Source organism: Cervus elaphus, chromosome 28 (assembly GCF_910594005.1).
Source record: "Cervus elaphus chromosome 28, mCerEla1.1, whole genome shotgun sequence".
Lineage (NCBI taxonomy): Eukaryota > Metazoa > Chordata > Mammalia > Artiodactyla > Cervidae > Cervus > Cervus elaphus.
This window is the reverse complement of record NC_057842.1, coordinates 42846871-42866339: the sequence shown is the minus strand read 5'-3', so window position 1 is coordinate 42866339 and position 19469 is coordinate 42846871. Positions and strand designations below refer to the sequence as shown.

The following is a 19469-nucleotide window of genomic DNA, read 5'->3' as shown; positions in this document are numbered from 1 at the left end:
TGAGTCAGAACTCCTTTCTTGTTGTTAGTGACCTGGGTTACTTGGCAAGAATAAAGAACGTTCAAAGTTATGATTGAGTTGTGTAAATCCAGTTTTTTAGTCAAAAACTGTTTACTGACTGCATTCTGCGTGTCATACATGGCCCTTCGTGCTGGAGATACACAATTCACAGTTATTCAAAAGTGAATAGCTTAAGTGAGTTGATTTGAGATAGTGGTAAATACAGTTGATTCTCATTGTTTGGGGGTAGTTATGTTCTGTAAAGTTGCCACGAACACTGAATTAACAAATCCTCAACCACTGCTCATAGGGGAAATAAAAGCTTAGGTTCATCAATTGATCAATACATAACTAGTTTTATATGTGTTTCTATTTGAAGAGACTTTATTCAATATATGTTGTTGATTCATTAACATCAAACTCATGGCCACTAGCACTATAACTCATACCTGAATGAAGCTTTTTGAACACTTGTCCTGTAAGACACATCACAGCCTTCCTACACTTAGGAACACTAGACAGCTCTTCAGCCCCCTGTGGAGGCCATTTTAAAAAGTGAAATTACTAATGAAAAGCACAAAAAGTATAAAAACCTGGCACTAATTAGGCCATAAAAGAACATTTGTTTATAGTACACACTCAAATAAGTAGTAAATAGGTGAAATGTCACCTTGTTTGTCCTCAGCTGGGAATGTGGGATTGGGCGACTTGAGCTTTTCACCATTCTGTGTGTGTCCATGAGTGTCCAGGAGAGTTCTGTATTGATTTGGGGATGACAAGTTTCAGTGAGTAGGCAAATCCAAAATCCATGAATAATGAGGATCAACTGTGTCATGAAGGAAACATCTTATGTGATAAAGATGGATGGAAGGAAAGCAGAGAAATCACAGATTATTCCTAAATCTGGGGCTTGAGCAAATAGGTGGTTGGTGTAGGGAAAGCCGGACTTTGTGTTTTAGATTCTTATACTTGCCATTCACGTATAAATATCAAGGAGATAGTTGGATATAACAGGCTGGAGCTTAGAGCTAGATCTAAATTTGAAAGTTATGAGTACACTGAAGTATTTACAGCCATAGAACTAATTTTTGAAATACAGCTTGTTAATATGAAAGGTGAAGTTTTACATGTGGAGCCACAAGGAGATTTGTGGGCAAACTTATCTTGCCCCATAAAGTTAGTGCAGTGCCCAACACTGATGGATTTAGGGTCCCTTCTGCCAGCAAATGGTGCCATGTCATTCTAGATGGAGCTACTGCATCTCAGGCCCGGTACCAGCAGGAACTGCTGTTGCCCTCTCCCTCCACAGATCTGAGAATCCACACGGACCCTTGCCAAGACTTTACATGCTCTAGAAAACTACCTAGCACTGAGGCCAGATCCCATTTCAGAAAGTCCTTGGTTCTCTTTATTTGCAACTTTTATTGAGAACCATTCTGTTATATTTAAGTTTGTATGTTCATGTTTGTCCACTAGATTAAGCCAAAACATGATCCTGGGCAAAAGAAGCTTTTGACCAAGCTAAAAGAACGGAGAAGAATAGATCTATTAATGCAACTCCAAGCAAAATTTCTGAAGGTAAAAAAGTAACCATGTTTCCTTGTAGATAAAATTCTGGTCTCAGAAAATTGATTTCTTTGCACTTTGAAAAAATGTTAGCCATGGATTCACTATGAAGGCTTTATTTGGAATTGTCTAATCTAATTGCCAGATTTTATATCTTGTTAGCTTTCATTAGTGACAGTTGTCAAAAGAGTTGGCTTTAACACTAAGTCTCTGTGTGATATTGCCTTAGTCACATAATCTCTTTCAGTTTTCGTTTCCTCGTTTGTGAAACCAAACTGGTGGACTAAACATTGAACTATCTTACTTTTGCTGTGGTAAAAAAATATATATACACATAGCATAAAATGTATCATCTTACCCATTTTTAAGTGTATGATTCATCAATGTTCAGTATATTTCACAGTGTTGTGAAGTAGATTTCCAGAACTTTTTCATCTTGCAAAACTGAAACTCTCTGCCCACTAAACAACTCCCTATTTCCTCTTCCTACCAGCCCCAAGCAACCACCATTCTACTTTCTGTTTCTGAGTTATACTACTCTTAGATACTTCATATAAATAGGATATACAGTATTTGTCCTTTTGTGCTGGCTTCGTTTCACTTGTGAGAATGTCCTTAAGTTCATCCACATTGTAGCATGTGACCAGATTTCCCTCCTTCTTGTTTTTCATGAAAATTTATGTCAGCTTTATTCACAGTAACCAAAAACTGCAAATAACCTGGATGTCCTTTAGTGGGTGAATAAGCTGAAGTATGTTCATACCATGAAACAGCCATCAGCTATAAAATGGAACAAACTGTTGATATACCCAAACACCTGGATGAATCATCAGAGAACTGTGTGAATAAAAAACTCAACCCATAAAAACTGCATGAGTCCATTTATATAACATTCTTCAGTTCAGTTCAGTTCAGGCACTCAGTCATGTCCGACTCTGCAACCCCACGGACTGCAGCACACCAGGCTTCCCTGTCCATCTACAACTCCGGAAGCTTGCTCAAACTCATGTCCATCGAGTTGGTGATGCCATCCAACCATCTCATCCTCTGCCATCCCCTTCTCCTCCTGCCTTCAGTCTTTCCCAATATCAGGGTTTTTCCAATGAATCAGGTTTTTTTTTTTTTTGCATCAGGTGGCCAAAGTATTGGAGCTTCAGCTCCATCATCAGTCCTTCCAGTGAATATTCAGGACTGATTTCCTTTAGGATGGACTAGTTGGATTTCTTTGAAATCCAAGGGACTCTCAAGAGTCTTCTCTAACGCCACAGTTCAAAAGCATCAATTCTTCAGCACTCAGCTTTCTTTATTGTCAAACTCTCACATTCATATGTGACTATTGGAAAAACCATAGCTTTGACTAGATGAACCTTTGTCGGCAAAGTAATGTCTCTGCTTTTTAGTATGCTGTGTAGGTTGGTCATAGCCTTTCTTCCAAGGAGCAAGCGTCTTTGAATTTCATAACTGCAGTCACCATCTTCAGTGATTTTGGAGCCCAAGAAAATGAAGTCTGTCACTGTTTCCATTGTTTCCCCATCTATTTGCCATGAAGTTATCAGACCAGATGCCATGATCTTAGTTTTCTGACTGTTGAGTTTTAAGCCAACTTTTTGACTATTCTCTTTCACTTTCATCAAGAGGCTCTTCAGTTCCTTTTTGCTTTCTATCATAAGGGTGGTATCATCTGCGTATCTGAGATTATTGATATTTCTCCTGGTAATCTTGATTCCAGCTTTTGCTTCATCCACCCTGGCATTTCGCCTGGTGTACTCTGCATATAAGTTAAATATGCAGGGTGACAATATACAGTCTTGACATACTCCTTTCCCAGTTTAGAACCAGTCTGTTGTTCCATGTCTGGTTCTAACCGTTGCTTCTTGACCTGCATACGGATTTCTCAGGAGGCAGGTAAGGTGGTCTGGTATTCCCATCTCTTTAAGAATTTTTCACAGTTTCTTGTGATCCACACAGTCAAAGGCTTTGGCATAGTCAATAAAGCAGAAGTAGATGTTTTTCTGGAACTCTCTTGTTTTTTTGATGATCCAACGGATGTTGGCAATTTGGTCTCTGGTTCCTCTACCTTCTCTAAGTCCAGCTTGAACATCTGGAAGTTCACAGTTCATGTACTGTTGAAACCTGGCTTGGAGAATTTTGAGCATTACTTTCCTAGCATGTGAGATGAGTGCAATTGTGAGGTAGTTTGAACATTCTTTACATTACCTTTCTTTGGGATTTGAATGAAAACTGACCTTTTCCAGTCCTGTGGCCACTACTGTTTTCCAAATTTGCTGGCATATTGGGTGCAGCACTTTACAGTATCATCTTCTAGAATTTGAAATAGCTAAGCTGGAATTCTATCACCTCCACTAGCTTTGTTCATAGTGATGCTTCCTAAGGCCCACTTGACTTCGCATTACAGGATGTCTGACTCTAGGTGAGTGATCACACAATTGTGGTTATTTGGGTCATGAAGATCTTTTTTGTATAGTTCTTCTGTGTATTCTTGCCACCTTTTCTTAATATCTTCTGCTTCTATTAGGAATCGAACTGGGGTCTCCTGCATTGCAGTTAATCTTTATTAACTGAGTTATCAGGGAAGCCCTGCAAACTCTTAAAATGACAGAATTATAGAAGTGGAGAACAAATTCATGGATTCTAGGGGTTAAAAAGAGAATGGTGGGGAAGGAGATGAAGTATAATTATAGACGGGTAATATGAAGGATCCTTATGATGAATCTGTACTGTATCTTGACCGTCTCAATACCAGTATCTAGGTTGTGATATTGTACTATAATTTTTCAAGAAATTACATCGGAAAAAATGAAGTGAGGGTTACATGGCATCCTTTTATATTATTTTTTCCTTGTCATTTCTCAAATTGTGGTAAAAATTATACATAACCTGAAATTTGCCATTTTAACCATTTTTCAGTGTACAGTTCAGTGGTATTAAGTAAGTTCATAAAGTTATACAGCCATTACCAACATCCAGCTCCAGAACTCTTTTCCTCTGGCAGACTGAAACTCTTTACCCATTTAATAATAACTCCTCATTCCCCTCTCCCTCTAAATTCTAGCAACCACCATTCTGCTTTCTGTTTCTGTGAGTTTGGCTACTCCAGGCACCACATATTATGGAATTATACAGGATTTGTCTTTTTGTGACTGCTTATTTTACCCTTCATAATATCCTCAAGGTTCATTCGTGTTGTAGAATTTGTTAGAATTTCCTTCCTTTTTAAGGTTGAATATTTCTTTGTATGTATCCACCACATTTTGTCTGTTCATTTGTTGTTGAACATTTTGGTTGCTTTCACCTCATGGCTGTTGTGAATAAGACTACTGTTAACATGGATATGAAAATAACTCTTTGAGATCCTGCATTCGGTTCTTTTGTATATATACCCAGAAGTAGAATTTCTGACCATAACATAATTCTATTTTTAACTCTTTTTGAGGAAGCGCCATAGTATTTTCCATAGTAGTTGCAACATTTTACAACCTCACCAATAGTGCAAAAGGGTTCAGTTTTTCCATATCCTCATTAACACTTGTTTTTTTCTTTCCTTTTTTAATATTAGTTGTCTTAGTAGATATGAAGTGATGTTTCAATGTGGTTCTTTTCCTTTTTTAATTTCTCTAATGATTAGTAATTTTGAGCACTTTTTCATGTGCTTTTTGGCCATTTGTATATCACATTTGGAGAAATTCCTTTGAAGTTCTTTCTTTTTCCTTGAAGTTCTTTGCCTATTTTTTATTGAGTTATTTGATTTTTTTTATGGTTAAGTTGTAGGAGTTTTCCTTACACATTCTGGACATTACTCCCTTATCAGATACATTATTTGCAAATTATTCTCTCATTATTTAAGTTGCCTTTTCACTCTGTTAATTTTTTCCTTCGATACACAGAATTGTTTAAGTTTGACTTAGTCACATTTGTCTATTTTTTTTCTGGCCTGTTCATTTTGTGTCATATCCAAGAATTTGTTGCCAAGTTCAATATCATGAAAATTTCGCCATTTTCTATTAAGACTTTTATAGTTTTAGGTCTTATGTTTAGATTTTTAATCCATTTTGAGTTAACTTTCATATATGGTATAAGGATCCAACTTCATTATATTGTATGTGAATATCCATTTTTCCCCCAGCATCATTTGTTGAAGAGACTGTCCCTTCTCTTTCTTTTCTTAATTTATTTATTTTTAGTTGAAGGATAATTACAATATTGTGTTGGTTTCTGCCATACATCAACATGGATCAATCCTGGGTGTTCATATTTATAGTTATAAATATGTCCCTTATTCCTTCTCTCTTGTGTGGTGTTGGCACCGTTACTCAGATCATTTGATTAGGCACTCAAAAGTTTATTTCTAAGCTTGCTATTTTATTCCATTGGTCTGTATGTCCAGTATACACCAGTACCATGCCATTTTGACTAAGGTAGCTTTGTAATATGTTTTGAAATCAGGAATTTTGAGTCTTCCAACTTTTTCTTTTTCAAAGTTATTTTGGCTATTTGGAGTTTCACAGGTGGCTCAGAAGAGGAGAGTTAAAAAGTTGGCTTAAAGCTCAACATTCAGAAAACTAAGATCATGGCATCTGGTCCCATCACTTCATAGGAAATAGATGGGGAAACAGTGGAAACAGTGTCAGACTTTATTTTTTGGGGCTCCAAAATCACTGCAGATGGTGATTACAGCCATGAGATTAAAAGACACTTACTCCTTGATAGGAAAGTTATGACCAACCTAGATAGCACATTAAAAAGCAGAGACATTACATTACCAACAAAGGTCCGTCTAGTCAAGGCTATGGTTTTTCCAGTGGTCATGAATGGATGTGAGAGTTGGACCATAAAGAAAGCTGAGTGCTGAAGAATTGATGCTTTTGAACTGTGGTGTTGGAGAAGACTCTTGAGAGTCCCTTGGACTGCAAGGAGATCCAACCAGTCCATCCTAAAGGAGATCAGTCCTGGGTGTTCATTGGAAGGACTGATGCTGAAGCTGAAACTCCAATACTTTGGCCACCTGATGGGAAGAGTTGACTCACTGGAAAAGACCCTGATGCTGAGAAGGATTGGGGGCAGGAGGAGAAGGGGATGACAGAGGATGAGATGGCTGGATGGCATCACCGACTCGATGGACATGAGTTTGAGCAAGCTCCGGGAGTTGGTGATGGACAGGGAGGCCTGGCGTGCTGCAATTCATGGGGTTGCAAAGAGTCGAACACGACTGAACGACTGAACTGAACTGAACTGAACTGAACTGAGGTGGCTCAGTGGTAAAGAATCCACCTGCCAGTGCAGGAGCCGCAGGAGATGCAGGCTCAGCCCTGTGTTGGGAGGATCCCCTGGAGGAGGAAATGGCAACCCACTCCAGTATTCTTATCAGGACAATCCCATGGACAGAGGAACCTGGAGAGCTTCAGTCCATGGGGTCGCAAAGAGTCAGACATGACTGAATGTGAGATCCTATATGCATTTTAGGATGAATTTTTCTCCTTTAGCCAAAAAAAAAAAAAAAAAAACACCATTGAAATTTTGATAGAGATAGGACTAAATAATCTTTGAAGGTTCCTTGTGTTATTAAAATAATTGAAATATAGTAACATGTGTATCACTGAAGTAGAAGTTCACCTCTGGGACTGTTTGAGTTTTTACCTCTAGAGGAACATTTATTCAGCATCTACTACATGCCAAACATTGCAGCAATTCTGGGAGAGACCTCATTACTGTTCTTATCCTGCTCTACATGAAAAGCCAGGATTTCAACAGGTATATGAGCCCAGGGCTGTGTCCTTATAGAGCCTGTGCTTTTTGCACACTACCCAGCTGCCTTCTCCTCCATCTCCTGGCAACTTCCTAAGAGTAGACAAACCCAAAACTGATCAGAGTTTATCTTTTCATTGGTGCCACAACATGTGTGGGGGTGCCACTTGCTACTTGTGTTTCAGGGGTTGTCACAGAACTTTTAAATTAGTTGCTTATGCATATTTGAATACTTAGTGTTCTTTGGAGGAACACGCCTAAGCGAACTACAATGTTTGAGTTTACTTTTATTTTTTAAATGAATAAAGTCCCACCTGGGACTTCTTATTATTCATGTGTATGTGACCAAATTCTTGCTGAGAAGAAGGGAATAACCCTTCTCCCAACCATCTCTTCTCCTCTGTGTTCTACTCGAGATTTCCAATCCTGAGCGAGTAATGCAAGTGCTCCAGGATCATGCTGCAAAGATGGTCTTGCTGGCTTCGTCTCATCCAACATGTGTGACTTCCCAGGGAAACTATGACCAAATCTGGGAGACTATTTATAGCAACATCAACCTCTACCAGGTACAACAGGAAGAAATAGCCAATATGCCTTTCTATTCAACTCACCACCTGTTTGTAGACCTTAGAAATTTACTTTGAGCCACTAGGAACTTTCCTGGTGGCTCAGATGGTAAAGTGTTTGCCTACAGTGCAGGAGATCCAGGTTCAGTCCCTGGGTTGGGAAGATCTCCTGGAGAAGGAAATGGCAACCCACTCCAGTATTCTTGCCCGGAAAATCCTATGGATGGAGGAACCTGGTAGGCTACAGTCCATGGGGTCACAAAGAGTCGGACATGACTGAGCGACTTCACTTTCACTTTCTGAAGGAAGCATGAGGCTTAGGAAAGTGGTGGTGGAGAGGGAAGTAGGCAACCTATTCTAGAAGAGAAACTTGAACAACAATGCAGAGGAGATACTGTATATGGAGTGTTCAAGCTCAGCTGGGTTGAGTGGAAGATTCATGTGGAAATAGAGTGAAGAGAAGTTTTTTTTTAGCAGGGAGGAGAGGTACCTTGTGAATGCCCAGAATTCCAGACTAAGGAATTTGTGCTTAATCCTATATATAGGAGGATTAATGTGGCAGCTGGGTATCAATTGGATTGAAAGAGGGAAAGATTGGAGTCAGATAGGTAGCTACTATATAGGATAGGCATGGAGTTTACCAATGAAGGAAAGTTTCTATACAAAGCTAGTGGATGGAACTATAAGATTTTTTAAAATTTACTTATTTATTTATTTGGCTGTGTCAGATCTTAGTTGCAGCATTCAGGCTCCATAGAGCACAGGCTCTGTAGCTATGGCACTGGGGCTCAGGTGCCCTGAGGCATGTGGGATCTCAGTTCATCAACCAGGGATCAAACCCATGTCCCCTGCACCTCAAGGCAGATTCTTAACCACTGGACCACCAGCGAAGTGCCCCAGGGCTATGAGATTTTTTGAAGCTGTAATCGGCTATTATTTGTTTGTTGCTCTAAAAGAAGAGTTTTGTTTCATTTGCTATTTAAGATAGCAATACCAATATGCTTATGGTCTGAGTGGAAGGAGCAGTGGAGAAGAGATGAAAGACACGAAAGAGTAAATTTGAGAAACAGATGAGGAAAGAAGAGGGAATGAGATGAAGAAACCAGGCAGAGGAGTAATTTTGAGAAAGGGAGAATGGCGTCACTTCCCTTGAGGTAAAGGAGGTACATAGAATTTTCAGGTGCAGAAAGATAAGATACAGGAGCTTGTGAATGGCCCTGGCTCGCTCAGAGAGAGGAGGAAGAAGTCTGCATTAGTAAGGTAGAAGGTGTGAGTGACATATGAGGAGGTGTATCACTATGGGGAGGCCACAGAACCACCAGTGAGAAAAAAATAGAAGGATGACAATGTAGTTCACAGAGCCCATCGAAGTAAGAGGGCATAAATTTATAGTGAGCGCATTCTGCATAATTATTACTTTCACCCCTAAAGATAATTATAGAGTGACTAAAAATTACACATAAAGTCACAGGTATAGAGAAGTTTAGAAAATGCTAGAGAAAGAAGCACTATCATGGTCCACCATCTGGGGGTGGGCATGGGGGAAAAGTGAAACCTGAAATGCATCTAATGAGTTGCAGGTTGACTGTAAGCAAACACAGGCTGTAAGCATGCCCATGTCCACGCATGCACCTTCTATACCTTCTCAATCTAGAAACTCTAGAGAATCTAATGAATAATGAGTTGGCCACACAGACCAGGAAGAGATGCAGCCTACCATATCATGGCTCTCCCTGGCCCCTGAATTACCCGACAGGGTGTGCAGCTGCCAGTGATAGCCCCTCCTCAGCTAATATCCTGCCAGAGTTGAGAAATTTGCCACACGGTTCATATTCCATTGCCATTTCACACTGAGGTGTATGTCAGCATTCAGGAAGACCTTCTACTAACAAGGGGACATTTTAAAAACCTCTGGCTCTTCTGCTTCTTGAACCAGACTTGTGGGGAAGGAGACAAGGAGTATGGAAGAAGGGAGTGGGGTGAAGGCAGAGTCAACTCAAGTATTTCTGAACAGGATCTCTGTTCCTAGGATCCTGATAGTCAAAGATGCTGATTAAATTACCCAGGAAGTTCTGGTATTAACATCTGAGGGCCATCACCACAAATCTGTTTTCCTCTTTGGCTATGAGAGCAGGGGAAGCTAAACTCCTGGGAGTCAAGAGGATGAAAGGAGGGTGGAAAGAAGAGAAAGAATACCACTTTCTGGCTAGTTCAGTTCAGTTCAGTCACTCAGTTGTGTCCAACTCTTTGCAACCCCATGAACCGTAGCATGCCAGGCCTCCCTGTCCATCACCAACTCCTGGAGTTTACCCAAATTCATGTCCATTGAGTTGATGATGCCATCCAACCATCTCATCCTCTGTCGTCCCCTTCTCCTCCTGCCCTCAGTCTTTCCCAGCATCAGGGTCTTTTCAGATGAAAAGATCTTTTCTGGCTAGTTACTGACGTAAAATTGTTCTTGAAATTGACCAAAGGAAGAGAAATGTGAGTGCTGTATTTTTAAGCTGATTTATGGTAAATAGACCCAAAGAGACTTAGAATATCTGTAGAGTCTAGAAGTGGAACATGGGAGGAAACATAACACACACACACACACACACACACACACACACAAATTACCCTACATTAGTGTAATACAAGTTTTTCAGTTGCTTATTCATTTGTTCAATAATAATTGCATGGGTACTGCTTTAGTGCCAGGAATTATGCTGGCTTAGGGAATGAAACATGCAATTAACAAGTGAACAAAGAAGTAAATCTGCATCTCTAATGTGTGGGTGCCATGCAGAAAACCAAGAAGTAGAGGGCAGTGAGGTAGAGAGGAGCACCCTCTGGTAGGGAGATCAACCAAGATCTTTCAAAAAAGGGGGCATCCGAGCTGAAATTTGATGAACAAGGAGTCAGCCATGCACACAAGCTGGAAAAGAGGTATCCAAGTAGGGAACAGAAAATAGGACAGGGTTTAAAAAGTAAATCCTGAGGCAGCAACCAATAGGAAGCAGCCACCTTCCTTCATGTTTTCCTCTGGGTGTTACTTTGTGACCTCCTCTAGTATTTCTGCTTTGGTTAAGCACTTTATTACAGTATCAGAGCCTCAGTGGTAGTGCTGTTGCCATTCTGAATGTTGAATACTAGTGAGATGAAATTAGGATTAAGTAAAAGGTGGCAACTGGGAATGTGGGTATGAATTTTAAAGTTCTGTTACTATTTTGCAAGCTCGTAGCCGTCAAGTATGAATTTTAGTGTGTATATGCTGAGCAGCATCCTGATTCTGAACACTAATATCCTATGGAAAATAACTTTCTTAAGGCCCTTCTGCATGGAGGAAAGCAAACCTCACAGTACTGTTTATTTTGACAGTTCTGAGAGAATACAGGGCACCAACTGTACAGCAACTTCAGAACAGTTTTTGAAAAATTCTTAGTGAATACTGTTGGCCAGTAACCTCTCTTTAGAGAGTTTTTTAATGTTGTGGTTTTTTTTTTAATTTTTGAGTAGTTTTAGATTTATACAAAGGTTGCAAAGACAGAACAAAGAGTTTCTAAGTACAAAGAGTTCTCCGGGCACCACAATGCATTAGATTGTCACATCTCCCCAGCCTCCTTGGTCCGTGCCTGTTTCTTAGTCTGCCTTTGTTTATTATGACCTTGACAGTCTTTAGCAGTACTGGCCAGGCAACCTGTAGGATGTTTCCTCATTTGAGTTTGTCAGATGTATTTTTAGTGGTTACACTGGGATTATAGGTTTTGGGTAAGAACACCCCAGAGGTGAAGTGCCCTTCTCATCACCTCATATCAGGGACAAACGCCATCAACAAGACATCACCGGGATGTTCATTTTGACCACATGGCTAAGCTAGTAATGTTTGCCAGGTTTCTTCATTGTAAAGTTACCATTTTTCTCTGTAAGGAGTTTCTGAAAAATCAACTTTAAACTACAAAAGTAAAAACTAAACGAACTAATGGGGACTCTAGAACTGGTGCCCCCAGTTTCACTACCTCAGGATTATACTGGTATTGCTTCAGGCCTTTTCAATGCATTTTCATCCATACATATGCCCCTATTTAAAGAAAACAAATATGTATATATACACAGTATAATTTTATATTTTAGTTTTCTATATGAGCCATCTGTCATACCCTATGGATATTTTTCTGCAATGTACTTTTTCTACCAAACAGTATGTCTTAGGGGCCTGTTTCTGCTCTTCTTTTTAATGGCTGCATTATATTTTCTTATATACTATAGATCTCACAGCCACCCTTCTATGGATGCTTGTTGCAATTTTCCCCCCTATTATTAATAGAAACCATGGTTACTGAACTTTCTTGTTTATGCCTTCTATGCAGAGATGTGTCTCTTCTGCATAGATATTTAGAAGCTGATTTTCTAAGTTACAGAATGTGCACATTTGGAATTTTTCATAAATCCTGCCAAAGTGGTAATACCATTTTTCCTAATTAGCAAGTTATAAGAAAACCTGTTTTCCCACATCCATTTTGACACTGAATGTGCTTGTCTAAATATTGATAATGTTTGTCATGTTTCTATTACGGTGTAAAATTGGCCTTTTATTTAATATTAGCATGGAAGACTGGCCACTCTTTTCTTTATAAACACAACTCTAATTTGACATTCACATAAAGATCTAGGTTTGGGAGTTAAAGAAACAATATCAAAATTTCATGTCATTGTTAATTGACAAAAGTATATAACTAGAAAGAGATAATTCTGATCCAAATGGACTGCATTTTTAGATATTCTTTTGAAGAAAACTTAAAATAATTTAACTGCAGTCCTGATCAGAAGAAGAATCAGCTAGCCCTGCATGGATCCTCCCAGACCTGTAATTAAGTCATTGTGTCCACTGCCATTCTCCCCCTAAACACCTGTTTATTAAAATGGCTTTGTATGGACATTAAATACTGCTATCGATCATCATATTTCTAAAGATATGGTTTAAGTTGGTCACTGTTCTTTAACTTTATGGTAAAGTGGCAAAAAACACTGTATCCTTTGCTTCTTCTCACTGGCCACACCAAAGAGGGAAAAAGAGGACAGCCATTTTCGCCTATCTATGTTCTTGTTCCCCTCCATCTCCAGCAATGGTGTGTTACCGTGAGTGTGTGGTGTGCGCTCACAAAAGTGGTGTTGTATGTTCCCTGAACTTGTACAGGAAGTTCATGGAAACATGAAACACCTTTTTCCTGGCTTCCCTCATTAAGTTCAATAGAACATTTTAAAAAGAAGCATTTTCTTATGATAATAGTGGTCTGTATTTATCACAGAAAAATTGGAAAATATAGAAAAGTTCAAGGAAGAATGTATGGATCACCCATTATTTTATCACCCAAATATAACAGTATTGCTAGCATTTGGTCTTTATCATCCTTCTAGTCTTTTTATTCTGTGGGTATACACAAGTAAACTGTAGAGACATTTGGGCAGGCGGGAAATACTTAATAGGCTTACTTTCCCCCCATTTATTCCCTCCACTCCACCTCCCACTCCACTGCCCCTGCCAGTTTTCCAGGAGAAAATGAGATTTGCAATCAGTGGAAATCTCAGAACTGTCAAAATATATGAACTCAGCCATTCTGGCAAAGATCCAGACCCAAGGTAGAATAAATGTCAAAGGTACCTACCCAGGAAGAGAGAAAGAACATAGTTGGCGGTGACATTCTGGTTTCTCATCAGCCCTCTGCTTATTCCAGTTCTCTTAGGGAAATACACTTGTGGACTTTCAGTATTTCCTGAGCAGTTTGTCTCTGTGGGCTATGGTTAGCTCATTGCTCCTGGAGGTTGCTGGGCTCTCTGTCTTTACTCACCCTAGCCTGCTGTGCCCCTTTCCTTTTTTCCCAGCAACCTGCCAGTCCAACAGTATTTTTGTAGTTTGTTCAGTCATTCCTTCAAAGTCATTCCCTGTAACTCGACATCACTTTCTATTCCTTCCTGTGTAATTCTGGGTAATTTTAGAAGCAACTGAAAGAGTCACAAACCTATCAGAGAAACGCTATGGCTCCTAACCTACCCCCTGGAGCTTGGAAATGTCATCTTTATCTGGGTGGCCATGTGCCAAAATAAATGTTCAAGTACTATGGGAAAAGAAGATGGACACTGGGAAGCAACCTGGTTTCTATCATAAGGACTTGTTGGAATTCTGAGAACCACTGTTAGAAGATAAGTAACCCAAGCAAGCCATTGACACTCAGTTTTTTCATGAGGATCAGTCCCACTATAAAAGAGCACATATTATGAGAATGAGGTATATGCCCAGGGACAGGCAGAGAGGGCCTGCCCAGAGGGCAGGAGTGGGACCACACATCAATATCACCTTCTTCACAGTTTTCCTTAGGGCCCTGGGTTCATGACCTCCCCCTTCTCGAAATTAGGAAAGGTGACTGTGGAAATAAATGTAAACCACAGGTTCTGTGATCAGTCCTACAGCGCTGACTGACTAATGCCATCCCTGGCCAGGAGAAAACTGAGCACCTATGAGGTACCAGCAACTTATTTTCCAATTTTGTGCTATTTTACAAATGTGAAAAAAGGATCAAGACTTTAAATGATTAAGTCATATAGGTTAAAAGTAGAAGAGTTTAATCCACTGATCTCTGTCAGCCTGGGACAAGACTAGATTAGAGAGGTTCAAGGTTCCAAACATCTACAAATGCATGGGTCATCTTTTCATAAAATGAATCATAGTAAAAATATGACCTCTAATTTATTTTAGAAATCCAGATTTTCATATGTCAGGTTGAAATGGATCATAATGCTCTTCTACTTGTTCATGTAAATATGCCTTGGATCAAGAGATTTACTTTTGTGATAACCCAACTTAGATTTTGTTAATAAGATTGCAAGTGTTTATGTAATTCAACTAATGCTACTTTTTTCCTAGAATGAAAACACTAAGGAAGATGACCTTTCAGTGCAACGAGATGAAAATGACCCAGCACCAATAAATCTTAGCCAGTGTGCTAATAAGCCTGTGGAGCAGAAGAAAGAGACAAGGTAAAATAAAATCACTTAATGGTGACTCAAGAAAATGGATTAAACACTGTGGAGAATACTGAATGATTGATTAATATGTCAGTTACAAGTTAACTAAAAAATATTTAAGGCTGAAATAAAAGTAGTGTTACAGCTGGCCAGATAACTAATGTTTCACCCTGGGACTGAATTTTTTTTTAATGAGAGTGATTGCTAAGAGAAATTTCTTTTAAATTTGTACATATAGAGCCCTTATTTTCCTTCCAGTGGATTTTAAAAGAGTAGCTATTGTGAAATTAAATAAAATGACTTCAGGATGCTGTATGTGAATTTTCTGAACCACTTTGAGGTGAAAGGCATTTGCTGTTTTTCCTGCCTGCTAAAGGTACAGTTACGCAGTGGCCCTACAGCTGCTGGGCTTAGATGACAGGACTGGGCCCAGTGACAGGGATCCTGTCCCGTTGAGGGGGACCTACTTGTCCTTTCTGTATCTGCGTCACCTGAGGATCCGGGAGCTGCAGGTATGTGGATGGTCTTGCATGCATCTGAATTGTTTGGTTGTCTGTAAAGGGGGCTTTCCTGCTGCTCCAGTAATATGCATTTTTACACTTTGTTCTGATTCTTCCATGAAATCAGGCCTTTTGGAGGGTGGTGTGTTCCTTTTCCAGCAGTACGGTTGACCTGCCAACTTCTGGGACCCCAGTAAGTTTCACTCTGTAGGGTGGGCCAGCAAAGGCAGGGTCATGACCCTGTTCTTTCTTTGTTTCAGCGCATCTGCTTAGGAATTCTGAACTATTTTAGATCCGTTGAGCGAACGCTGACAATCAACACTTCAGGCCTTACCTTGGTTTCAGGGAGCCTGGTGCCTACCTCAGAAGACAGTTCCTGGGTAAATAAAGCAAAAGGAGGCATGGGCACCTCGCAAGGCCTGGGCACTCACCACTATGCCCACGGGACACCTGCCGAGCACAGGGTGAGGATTGTGCTACAGTTTTTTCCCATTATCTTGTCTCCCACGCCACTTCTTCTTAGCACCTGGAATCAGTTAAAATGATGAAGTAACAGGTGGGAGTTTCTAGGAAAATAACTTTTTTAAAAATTGCAGTGAAAAGGGAAATGGCTTTTTAACCACAATAAATACAGTGTCCACTTGAGAGCAGGACACAGGCAGAGAACACGAAGCCCTGGAAACCACAATAGGAAGGAAGGCAGGCATTTCAGCTGCTGGTTTATCCACTCTACAGTGAACAGACCAAGAGGAGCCCTTTCAGAGAACCACATGTCCTTACAGAGAAATTCTTATAAGACCCTCCTTGACATTGCAAGAAGTACTTTTTTTTTTTTTTGCACCTCTTTTCTGTTTTCTAAACCCCAATTTTAAAAAAATAGATTAAAAAACAAATGTAGAAAAAAAAAAACTTGAAAGATTCAAACATTGAATTCTTCTATCCCTCCCAAAACCTGCTAGTCCCTTGGTGCTTTTAATATCTTTTGGGTATATTTTTATGTAATCTAAAAAAAATTCATATTAAATCTCATATTAAAATCCCTTTCTTTGGGAGTAAGGTTGAAAAATACATTTTCTTGAAATATTGTAGACACTCTTGAAGTATGTTCATCTTAATCTCCAGAAAGTTTATTCTTGATGGTAGGGTTTAATATGAATTTTTATCTTATTAAAAGATACTAACTTGACAAATATGAAAAATAATATCTATTTAGCTACTAAATAGGTCATATTTTAAACTTGTATGACCCCTGACATATGATTGTCATGTCTTACTAAGGGTATGAAATCTTACTACCAATTGTTGCTCATATGCAGTCTGGAGTAGTGCTGTCCAGTAGAAATATAACACAAACCACAGATGTCATTTAAAATTTTCTAGTAGCCACATTTTAAAAGACATAAAGAAACATGAAATTAATTTTAATAATGTACTCTATTTAAACCCAGTGTATCTAAAATATCATCCTTCTAACATGTAATTAATATAAAGAAATCATTGATGAGATATTATATATTTTTTCATACTAAATCTTCAAAACCTCTTGTTAGTATGTACATCTCAACTCAGACAAGCCACATTTCATGTGCTCCATAGCCACATGTGATTAGAGCCTACTGTATTGAACAATTCAGCTCTGGATATTAGAAAACATTTTCTTATTCTTCCTGCCTAGTCATTTCAAGTCCAACTTACTCAGTATCTGGGAGATTCTTCTTTTTGGTCTTCCCTATCAATTTCCCCCTCCCCTCTCCTCACTGTACACAGATTTCCCTTTTTACCCTTCTTCCTTCTTCCCTTGATCCTAATTTATGGTGAGCCAAGTCCAGTTAGTATGTCCCTCAGTGGAACTGGAGAGGAGGGTTAAGACACTTTTGAAGCAAACACACCCGTAAAACAAATACATCTTTTGTCTTACTAATATCCAGCCTGTCTTATACCATATCTGGGTGTGTTATTTGCTAATAGATTAAAAAAAGATCTTTCTTACCACTGTGCCCCTCTCCCAGTTTGTTTGTTCTGGGTTGGGGTAGGGTGGAAGGGAAGGAGGAGGGGGGAGACAAATCCTATCCTGTACCATTGATTATAGGAGAAGTTTCTCAAGGGTAATACAGTATTTCTTTCCTATGGTCTCACAAATGGTAGGAATAACATCACCCTTAAGAAACTGCCTGCAGCTCCTACTTTAGTGTGAGAAACTCAAGGAGGTAGCTTTTCTTCGAGGTCTTTAATAGGACTAAGTGGTTTAGCTGCACTCCTTGCATGTGGCCATGTCAGCATTTAATCTAGAATGTCCAGACTAACTATGTGATTCTTTCTCACGTAGAGGATGGAAGGAACAGATGCTAATTTGTTGGGTTGATCTAACCAGGCCAGGGCTGAGGCTACCTGGAGCAAGATTTTGGGGCATACCAGTCAGTGGAGGTAAAGAAGAAGCAACTGAGATGGAAACCCTCTTCTCTGAGCCCAGTATGTTTGATCTCACATGGAAAATCTTAGGCCAGTATTAACACATATTTGCTCAATGATAATACCAAAAAAGGAAAGCCCCTACAACCTGTCATGGGCACTTTGCCATGCGCCTACTTTAGGCACGTGGCAGAGTAGAAAGGGCCCCAGATTGAGAGGCAGCAGGCTTCTCCTGGCTGTTTGACCTTAAGCATGTTTCTTCAGGCACATAGGCCTGACACCTCATGGCATGTTCAGGATCTGCCTGGATTTGACATGCCGGTATCAGAGACTGTTGTAAGCAAGTAGTGGGAGATGAAGCTGCCGAGGAAAGGAGACCATGAAAGCCTAGGCTGTCCTCAGGATATGGGACTAATTCCAAGATTGGAGAGGAAGAGAGAATTTTAAATAAGAAAATGGCACTCCTCATTGCTTTATAAATTTCTCGAGATCTTCGCCCAGACATAATCATGTTTATTCCCTTGCTTGAACTGTTCATGAATTTTTCTATTCTCTCAAGATAAAGTCCAAGCCCCTTGGTGAAGTTTACAAGGCTGGGTGCAAGCTGGCCCCTGCCAGCCTCTCAGACCTCATTTTTCCCCAACTGTCACTATACCTTGATTCTTACAGACCTGGGCCTGCCCTTCCTCTGAAGGGGCAGAGCTGTTCATGCCTCAGTCTTGTATATAACAGCCCTTTTGTCTCTCACCGCCTCTCCTTAATAAAGTCTTGCTTTTCAAGTCCATTCAAACATTACCTCTCTGAGAAGTCTTTCTTACATCTCTTTACAGAGCTTAGTGCTTCTTCTCCTGATTTTATCTACCTATATTACAGCACATGACTCATTCCAAGATTGTTGGCTTATCTACTCCCACAGGCCATGAGCCCATCATCCATTCATTCTCCCATTCATACACCCCACAAATGTTCTGACTGATAAATATACTAGGCACAGGGCATACAGCAGTAAACAAACTGTCACAAATTCTTGCCATTATGGGACTATTTAATGGAAAGAGACAGATATTAAATAAATACATGACACTGTAGAATGGCTGAAGGTTTGACACCAAAGCTTCTCCAGACATCCTAGGCCCTTGCAGTTGGGAGGTGCCAGAGGACTGTGAGCAGAAGTGACACGTGTCACTTCAGTCCAAAGCATGTAAGGGCTGACCCGTGACCCTCCAGCCCTCTTCCCCTGCTGCAGCCAGTGGAAGGCATGTGTCAAGGCACAAAATAGAAATGTCCTAGATCCTTGGGTCACTGCTAGAAGAGAAAAGCCTAGAAAGCAACTAGTCCTGCAGTGGGCTCTGCCTGAGTTAGAAATTAATTTGACGTGTTGACTACTGAGCTTTGAGGTTGTTTGTCACAGAATAACCTAGCCTTTGTGGACTAGTAAAGATGGTGATAGAAGCTGTGGTGAAAAATCAAGTAGGCTGAGGGGATAGAGAGTTGGTGATAGGATACTGCAGGTGGAAGGGTGGTGATCAGGGAAGACCTTACTGAGAAGGTACAGTCTGAGTAAAGACCTGAAGGCAGTCAGGGAGCAGACTGGGGGAAGAGTGCCAGGCAGAGGGGAGAGCCAGTGCGAAGGCCCTGAGGCAGAACTGTGTCCAGCAGTGTT

General features: G+C 40.0%; 1 protein-coding gene across 1 annotated transcript in view; it reads left to right on the top strand.

The window, feature by feature from the left end:
• Positions 1–19469, top strand: part of LOC122685359 — a 185834-nt gene that overhangs the window by 53691 nt on the left and 112674 nt on the right. Inside the window, exons 11-15 of the mRNA XM_043890064.1 lie at positions 1477–1578; positions 7746–7895; positions 14797–14909; positions 15274–15409; positions 15658–15861. Coding sequence (XP_043745999.1) covers positions 1477–1578; positions 7746–7895; positions 14797–14909; positions 15274–15409; positions 15658–15861 — 705 coding nt within the window. The remainder of the gene's footprint in view (positions 1–1476; positions 1579–7745; positions 7896–14796; positions 14910–15273; positions 15410–15657; positions 15862–19469) is intronic.